Here is a 9,956-nt window from a genome sequence, read left to right on the forward strand (position 1 = left end):
GTTTCCTAACACTCACAGATTCAATTATTTTAACTTAACATCTCAAATTTGCTCTGGCATTCAATCATTAAGCACAAACATATAAATAACATTCTCTGTTTTCTCAATCATTAAACTTTACATATGAATAGTGATCTCTCTTGTACATGTACATTTGTACTACAATTCAGAATGTTTTTGTTTGTGGTTCGCTTTTTTTTTAATGTTCAATAGACGAACAAATATAATGCAACAGATTTTAACGCACTTTTTACAAGATCTTAATATTTGTCTAGACTAACGATTTCATTGTTGGTCAGATTAATGATATTATTTTGCAAAGCTCCCAATTCAACCTATTTTTTTTTCTAATCAGCAAGTTTATTTCTTTTTTTTTTTGCTAAAATTTTGAAAATTAACTGCCTACAAACTGACAATTTTTCCTCATTATAAAGCTTTGACTTTTTCTATATCAACAATTTTTGCAAGAAATAAAATGATAAGAAAGGATTTTAATGATTTAAATAAAATTTACATTTTTTGTGTGTCTGCAAGATAAGATATCATATTTATAAGAATTATAACATTTCATCAACACTGGATTTTATAAAAAGTCAACACTATAAAATAGATCCTGATGTTACATTGTTTATACAAACACAAAGATGTACAAAAATAAAAATTCTGGTGCCAACATTGATCATGTGGATGGTCAATCTTTGGTCACGCCTGATTAACAACAGTTTTCAAACTTTCTTCAAAGTCTTTGCATAATTGATTTGAACACAACCATTGGATTCTCTAAACAAAGTACCTTCCACAGGCCAACCTTTACTTGATTAGGCAGTCGTTTTCCACAGTCACTATTGTTCAGGTGAAGTCTACTGTTGGTGACACCAGTACTGGAGACGACAGATTACCAAAATTATAGAAGGAGAATCCAGCTGGAACGGAACATGATCGACACGGTGATACAGGGGTCGGTGTTTTGCATAGAACTTCTTTTTCAAAGGTCAGCAACTGCTGCATAAAACTCAAATTTGGTGAAATCTCATGTTTCCTGGATTTCACATACTCAAAAGCTGTATTTAGATCAATTTTTTCGTTGTACATGATATATGCTAAACAAATAGTGGCGGATCGACTTATACCAGCATGGCAGTGAACCATAGTCTTTCCTCCACGGTATTTTTCATTGTCTGAAAAAATAAATATTTACAAATTAAATTTAATGTCCAATTCATGTGTTAATGATCCTGTCTCTTAAAAAATATTTATGCACCACATGAAAATAACAAATGCTTTTCACAATTGATACAAATTGTGCTGGTGTCTTTAAAAAATCTGTCATTATAATTGAAAGACTATATGATACAATTACAGTTATCTGTATCATATTGGTAGTTTAATGGAATTGCCATTTAATCTCCAGTTGTCCTAAACATACATGAAATATTTGCCACTGGAGGACATTCATCCAAAAATCAATGATCTTATCTCAAGTTTATTTGTGGGATCCTTCACGTTTATTTAAATTTTAAATCTTACCCTTTTATACTCAGTTTCTCGATTGAAGGTTATTAAAAACTCTCGCTTTGCAGGAAAAATGTTCAGTTTTAACATTATTTAACAATGAAAAGTTGTGAATTCCTTAAATTGACTGATTATTGCAAAAGCACTATTAATAGAATAAATAATGTTTAGGCTATCCTGGCATGAGTAAGCTAATTGTAATGAATTTAAACTTTTGGAAACATCAGTACAGCAACCTAATGACAAAAGGCTCCAAAAATTGTACAAAAGTTGAGGTTTTCTAATACCTGTATACTATACATACCAATAAATGGATGGCCTCTCTAAACCACTTGGCTAAATCTGTTGATCCATCATCTTCCACAGAAATTGTCTTGTATCGAAAGTCACTACAGAAATAGTTTTGGCACGTGTTGGAGACATTTAAGATTGCAGTTATTCCAAGATTAATCATTCCTTCTTTACATGAGGCATTAGCGGAGTTTCCAATATATAAATAGTCCTTTAGCATTATTGGCTCAGACTGAAAAAAATCAAAATCTCAAATATTAAAACAAAGCATTTACATGTTTCTCAATTAGGGATATTTAGGGAATGGCCATATAACTTCAAAAAGAGGGGGGTATGTTTTTTTTTTTTCCTTTAAAAAATATTTGGTTCCCTTAACTTAAAACTTATATTGAATCCAGGTTTTCCCAAATATAGTGCTACATTTTGAAAAAAAAATTGATTGATAGCAAAACTAAAAAAAACTGACTCAGACAATAAACCATAGCCCCTTTGAAGTTAAACAGCATATTTTTGTTACGTTTTTGGGTGTTTTTTTTTTCATGTTTTAAAACTTGGACTAGCTATTATACTAGTTAGTATGTAAAAAAGTCCTAGTAATTTGATAAGGTCATACGTTGTCAAAGTTTCGGAGTAAGAAGAAACGACATAAAATGAATACGATCCTGATTGAACAAATTTGGATGAAATTATTTTAAATTCTTGTGTGAATTGAAGTTTATATTATTTAGTTTTATTTTCAATGAAAGCATGTGTTGATGGGAATAAAAAACTTTCTATTACCTGTGTGGAGTCTGTTCTATATAAGGCTCGTCGACAGGCTTTATCCATCTCTACCGTTGTGTCATGTACCTGTGTATAGTCGGAGGTCTGGCATAGATGTGGATATGTCTTTTGGAATTCTTTAAAACTACCTGAAATTTAAGACAACTATTTAGACATATGCATACATTTTAAAACGGCTAAAACATAGTTTAAATGTAGGTTTTCTAACTATAAAAATGTAGTTTTTGTTAGTTGGTTCTTTCCAGTGGCGGATCCAGAAATTTTCATAAGTGGGGACCCACTGGCTTCCTCTTAGGAAGCCCGATTTCGTCACGCCTCAGTGATTCCCTATATAAGCAACCAAATTTTTTTCTCAAAAGGGGGGGGGGGGGCTAAATCCGCCTCTCGTTTCGATCTGATACTACTATATGGTAATCTCAGATTCAATCGAGGATTCAATACTAGCTTAATTAACTCCCAGTGACATGTTGACCACATTTCACATATTTTTATGTAACAAGACAAATAGGAACGTTAAATCGGAGACAATATAATATACTATCATGTGTGTGTCTCTCTGGTTAAATAAGTATATAAAGATCTTAAAACGCAACGTATCTCTATTTTGTTCAGTTTGTCCACAAACATGTTTAATTTGTTTTTATGACAAAAAAAGATTTTTATAATATTATTTTTTCTTCTTAGAAGATGAATTATTTTTATTACTGTTAAAATAAAATTTCGTTTGAAATCACAAGGGAGTCAGTATGGATGTATGTTACACCTCAGGTTAGACCGAATTTAACAACTTATTTACGGAAATGACCAATATTTCATCGGAAAATGTAAGATATTAGGTCACACCTGTATTTACGGATATGACGAGTATTTCACGGTAATATTTAATTTATAAGTTAACATATATCCGCCACCCGGTCATAAATATAACAATTACATACATGTAGATAAACAAATATATCAATTCCATACATGTAGGTAAACAACCTCTAATCACGATTGTTTGTAAACAAAACATGAAAATCGTGCATAATTTTATTATGTGGGATTGGTCATAAATAAGCGGTTCGCCGCGAATTACTATGACTTAGTTGCATCTGGATCAGAGTCAATTAATTTCCTGTCATTTTGTTATGAATGAATTCAGCACCACAACTGATTGATCTCGGCTACGATTAAATCATAGCCCATCGATCTCTTTTTCCCACACTCCGGCCATTTTCATTCATGTTCATCAAAGGATAGGTTTTTCCTACAAAATGTAATTATTTGATTGTCAAAGTATCGACCGTTCATCAAACAAAAAAATACTCAACGGCAGTAATTTGTCCTTGGAACAGTTTTATCAATCGATTCCTAGCAGAAAAATCAATGCATAATGTCTTTTTGAGGCAATTCTGTGTGTGGGTGTCTCTATAAGGTATTAACATATAACTGTTCCGGGTTTTTAATGAAATTATCCATTGTTATAATGCCTTATATTCAGGACTTAAAGGCTTTGTTTTTATAATAACTAAGCGTTCTACATATGGTGGTCAAGTCTACATGTGGTGGTCAAGAAGGAGTGGTGGTCAGATATAAGTCATGTAAATTAATTGTCCGTAAACTGGTTCAACTTTTTATTTAAAATTCTTTGGAATTAATGTGGGAAACATTTAATAATTAATTAAATTGACCAAATAACACAAACAAATATAAAATGCATCGCTATTCATTTCTTAGATCATATGACTCTGCTTAGATAAAACATTCAGTTACACGTCAGTCCGCATCGCAGTTTTAAATTAAAAACGTGTGTTTCTTCAAAATTATATTCAATTGGTTTTCGTTCATGATTCAGATACGAAAATCAACGATTCATATATACCGTTGTCCATTAAATAAATCAAAATTTGAACCATCATATTCATTGGTCTCAGATCACTATTAATATTATTTTAATTATTCTATTTGGGTTTGTTAATACAGTTACTATACACCAAATAGCTTTAGTTCTCACAAACAAGCCTCTGGAACATAGAAAATCATCGAAGTACAGATGTAATGTCATTATGAAAAAGGTAGGAATTTCTGAAGTACGCGAAATCGTTAGTTTTATAAAGTTTTCAGAGTTTGAACTATTTGTACTTAATTTATTTCACTCCCGGACCATTTGCAACAAGATTAAGTCTTTCAATATTTGCTATACCACTATGTACCGCATCTTAACATACAAAAACGTTACGGTGGTTCTTATGGTTTTTACTAGTCTTATACTTTCTAAAATTAATTATGTGTTTTAAAAGATTTTAGAATGCTTTTAGGTATTAATCAACACAGCACTGGTTTAGACTATTGAAATAAAAAAAATCTATTGAAAATTACTGCATTCCCATTAAAAATATGACTTATTAAAAAAAATACGATTGCGAAACTGCATTGCTTAAATTCTTTTAAAGCATATCCATATCGTTATTCGAACCAGACAAAATAACTATATAGACAAACAAATTGAAGAAATGAGATATACAAATGTACACTGTTTGTATATTTCAATTATAACTGTATCAAATATAAATTTAATAAGATATACAAAATTATGAATTTTTATTTTATATATTTTACATTGAAATTTTAGAGACGACATCGAAATGACAGCGTGACATATAACGACCTTTAGCCATAGTCTCGTTTTAAAATGAATTTGGTTGAGGTAAATGCGTATCTGTGCAAGGATCTGTACAACTCTTAACCGTACGTCCTTGATTTGTGGTTATGAAGTTTCCCCTTTTGTGTGATAAATATAGTTACAAATATCTGGTTTGTGGTTACTCCCTACTATTTAGGGAAATCTCACAAAAAACTTGACTATCATATTTACATTTTCAAGTTTTAATTTCCCGTGTATATATTTATTTATCAGAAAATTTATTTAAGAAAGGAAATGTAGATTTTTGTGTACAAGGACGACACAAATACGATAAAAGTAAATGGCCCTGGTCCAGAACTGGAAATAGGACCAGCTGATTAATCCCGTTCCCGTTTTTAGTTTATTTTGCCTATGCGTAAAAACGGTATTAAGGATAAGTTTCCACGTCATTATTAGAAATTAGAGGATAAAAAAAGAGTTACAAATCAAGAACATACAATAATGTTTTATCAGTATGAAGTTATAAAATAGTTGGTAAGAGGTGCACCACCAAATTCTAATAAAAAATAAAAAACCAAAAAAGTTGAAATTCAGAAAATTTTCATCCAAAGTTTCGACGTTAAAAGTTTTAATATTAGATGAAGTTCATAAACGATAGTCATCGTCCGTCATGCTTAATCTTGTAGAAGTTTTTATTGTATTTAACATTTTCTATATATAAGCATTTTTTTCTATCCTTTAAACTTGATATATTCTATTCTTCTATGTAATTGATGGTTATATCTTTGACCAAGTTTAAGCGTATATTTTAAGAAAGTAAAATGTATGACTCTGGTGTGTGTGACTTGATATGTCCTTTTACAGACGAAATGTAGAAGTTTGAGTCTTCTCTCATCATTTCAAGTTGCACGTTTCTAAATAATAATTCATAATGTATATTGTAACAATAACAAATCTGTATGCACTGAAACAATTAGGTTATTATATTTTTATTCAAATATCTAAATGCTGGACGGCGAAATATATAATTGGATATGCAGATACATGTATACTTGGTTATTGTAACTCAGTTTATGATACTGTCTAGCTTTCGTTATCATTGCATAACATGTCTTATACCAATCAAATATATTGTAATGTCATGTTGTACATAAAAGGTCCCTTCTTTCAGATAACAAATACTCTCATTCATTTCTATTTTTTTCATATTCTGTCGTTTGAATTTTATAATACATGTTTGAAAATTGTCAAAATGCAATGAAACAGTAAAAAATAATGCTTTGCATCAAGTTTCCCCTTGGAACATGTACTAAATGGCCTATCTCTATTATTTATTATATCTTTAGTTTTAATACAATTGAGGTTTGAAAAATTCGTACAAAAATGGCTACAGAAGGGTACATAAACCTTAACCGACACGATTTTTCCCACGCATTTTGTCCATTCATGATTTGTTGAAATTTCCTTCTCAATGTAGCCGTAATTGTGATGAACACAGGATAATGTCCAAGAAAAGCCAGATGAACAACCGTCATTCAAAGTGTCAAAGTCGAAAGGCATTCTTATCAAATTACTATTGAACTTATTTCCGGTAATAAAATATTTAAATGGTGACAGCCAATTTAATTAACATATTCGGGGTAGAAACTGATTGTGTTGCTTCCGCAGGAAACAGATGATTTCCCTGTGGGAATTTGTTTATATTGCATTAATAATAGGGAGATAAATAATGAATACATTTAGTGTAATTATTTATTAATGATATTTGCATTTTATAATTTGTTGTACAGCATTATCGGGATTATCACACATTATTGTATATGTTAATCCTAGGTGAAGTTCTGGATATAAACTTTAGTTTAACATGTTAAATATTATGAAAAAAAAATGTTACGAAGTTTATCCGAATTGCGATTGCTTCCTGTTATGTCTTAATTTGATAATATATGTTTAAATAAATACGTCCTTTGTGAGGTAAAAAGATTACGAAAATTGTTTTTATAATTTGAGGCCGTGATGCATGAAAATTTATAGGTCTTTATAAAGTATATGTAGAAAAACAGAAGAAAAAATATATTTTATAATTCATAATAAATTTATCATTTCTAAGCGGAGAAGAATAATTCTGTTTTCAACTTATTCAGGTGTAAATTCATTTGAAGTTTGTAGATCAACTAAATATGATGCAATATGTCTCTAGTAGAATATTATTTTAACCTGCAACAGGCTCTGTATAGAATACCAGTTGTAAAAACGCTAACACATGTAACATGTTATGCGTTCAACTACGACATGTTTAACTAATGGACAATATATGTATAGAAGCAGGGTACATAAATGGTCATACATCTTAGAGAAAACAAGATAAAACATGCTCAAAGATAAGCAGACTGATTTACATCTACTCTTATCTATAGGAATTGGTAAAAAAAAAGATACACGTAACAAAACCGTATATAAATTAACATGTAAAAACGTTTAAAAAGAATATATGCAAATTTTATCTGGGAAAAGTTGTAAAAAAGATAAGACATTAATTAAACAACTTACTTTGAAGTATAAAACAGTTTTTGCTATTAACTAGTTTACACATGGAGGGTCCATACAATAAACATATCAGACATCTCATCACCGTTCTGTAAGTAGGTTCCGTCGTCATACATGTAAATTCGTCCAATTTGTCCAGTTTTTAATTTGTTTTGTATTTCACAACCAAGCATCGATTCAAGACGAATTTTTCCACCGTTTCTGACTCTTCTTTTTAGGATAGGAGGACAATACACATTGCAAGCACCAATAATGTGATCTTCGTTGTAGGATAAATAGGATCTCGTATCAATTAATAAAATATTATCTGTAGATTCGGATAAATGCTGTTCCAGATTGTTGAAAAATGTATAGCTATTTATGAAATTCATTTTCATGACTTTCTCCTTGCTCTTCTAAAGTTGTAACTGAGATTTCATTCATAAACGAATCGTAAAATTTATGAATGGGATTATCAACAACCATTACAACTTCCGGTGAATTGATTAGATGATATCCAATCGCGATAAAGCCAAGCCTGAGCAAGGACCGCCCATTAGATATATTATCATCGTCATATTGATTAAATTTATTGATTGGTGTGGGAAATTATTAATAAAACCATGTCAATAACGGCACATTTGTATCAAAGAAATGTGTAGACTTTAATAATAATGTGATTAATGAGGCGCGTCCATTTGTATGAATGAAACACCTACAAATGAACAAAAATGGAAACCAAAATTCCCACAAGGCATTCATTGTCATTCATTCTCCAGTCAATTATTACTCCTACTATTTATAGTAACATCGTAAATTTGTAGTAACTGGAATTCCAGAGAAATATCGTTTGAAACACAGGCGTTTAATTTGGCACAGGATTTGGATACTTTCATTGTTTGAACTGAATTGTTAATTTTTTTCAAGTATAGAAAAATTAAGAGAGCATCAATCTTTAGAGGCTTTAAATTTAAATGTGTCTTTTTGTGATTCTTTTATGATTTACCAAACTATGCATGGGCCCTTAGAGGACAAATATAACAGTGGGCCTATGTGAATGATTAGACACACTTGCATAATAGTAATACGCACGCATATTTATATGTATATACATGTAAATATAACACTTCTAATAAATAGTCAGTCAACGACCTTTCTTACGAGGGCGTATAGTTACATACTTTAATTTCATTTTGGTCTTGTATACTTTTTAGACGTGTATTTATCCTTTTTCATGACCATCCGACGCCCTCATAAGTACGGACCGTCGTTGACTATTATTTTGTACATCCTCAGAATATATCTATATACGTGTGTATGCAAGTGTTTCCGTAATCATGTTTTCACAACTATGTAAATTGAACACACTATTTAATGGAATGACTGCCGTAGTTATGTGACCAGTCCACTGTAATAATAAACATTGACAAGGCAGGACAATGGAGTGACAAAAAATAAACACAATGACCATTTCATTAGAAAGAAAAAAAAAAAACTGCATCATGTTTGCATTCGGATTCTTTTTAAAATACGTAAATTCTTGCAGCTGATATTATAGCCAAAGATTTATCTGACGTCTGACGTCCTTTTCTAGTAATTCCTGGTGTCCGTGGGGGCTGTGTCGCTCACCTAAATTGTCTATATGCATCTTCACCAATTATTTGCACAGGTACTTGTGGACAGGATACCCTTTGGATGCCCCTGAGTGGGAATATCCCGAATGACCCCCCATGTAGTTTAATTTTGATTTATTTTTTATTAAACGTTTATTTAAATTGTTTTCACTGGGAATATATGTCGAAGTTACTGACAAACAGCATTTGAGATTTTTTTCGACTGATATGTATTGGTATTGGTATTGGTTTTCCTGTTTAAATGAAAAGGATGAAAAATATAACAGGAATAAAAACAGTGTAAAATGGAGAGTTGTCTCATTGTCCACATCTTCCTTATCTAATCCCTTAAAGTAGAAAAGTATGTTGTTGTTATTTTTTAATTTAAAATGCCATTGCCGCACTCCATAAAAATGATTTTATATTATCTAAATTATTTGAATTGATGGTTATAACTTATAAGAGTAACTAATATAACATGCACAAGTTCTAGTTACTTTGTTGATAGATCATCTATTTAATAAAAAGTACGATAAGGATGTGTAAAGCATTTTCGATTTTTCTTTGAATTCGGTTGACCAATTTTCCGACAGACGACTGACATT

The 9,956-nt window shown here is 30.8% G+C and overlaps 1 protein-coding gene across 1 annotated transcript; it reads right to left on the minus strand.

The window, feature by feature from the left end:
• Window positions 1–849: 849 nt before the first annotated feature.
• Window positions 850–8,443, minus strand: LOC139505445 (dual specificity protein phosphatase 1-like). Its single transcript, XM_071295025.1, has 4 exons — window positions 7,763–8,443; window positions 2,584–2,714; window positions 1,813–2,035; window positions 850–1,178 (listed from the first exon to the last, which is right to left on the minus strand). Exons 1-4 carry the CDS (start codon window positions 7,869–7,871, stop codon window positions 850–852), a joined length of 792 nt encoding a protein of 263 aa, XP_071151126.1. The 5' UTR covers window positions 7,872–8,443.
• Window positions 8,444–9,956: the final 1,513 nt, after the last annotated feature.

The sequence above is a fragment of the Mytilus edulis genome, unplaced genomic scaffold (genome assembly GCF_963676685.1).
Source record: "Mytilus edulis unplaced genomic scaffold, xbMytEdul2.2 SCAFFOLD_1078, whole genome shotgun sequence".
NCBI lineage: Eukaryota > Metazoa > Mollusca > Bivalvia > Mytilida > Mytilidae > Mytilus > Mytilus edulis.

Coding starts and splice junctions, on each gene's coding strand:
- LOC139505445 (XM_071295025.1), bottom strand. CDS start 7,871: ATGACGACGGAACCTACTTACAGAACGGTGATGAGATGTCTGATATGT. Junction 2,036..2,583: donor ATAGAACAGACTCCACACAG/GTAATAGAAAGT, acceptor GATTTTTTTCAG/TCTGAGCCAATAATGCTAAA. Junction 1,179..1,812: donor GGCCATCCATTTATTGGTAT/GTATAGTATACA, acceptor TTATTTTTTCAG/ACAATGAAAAATACCGTGGA.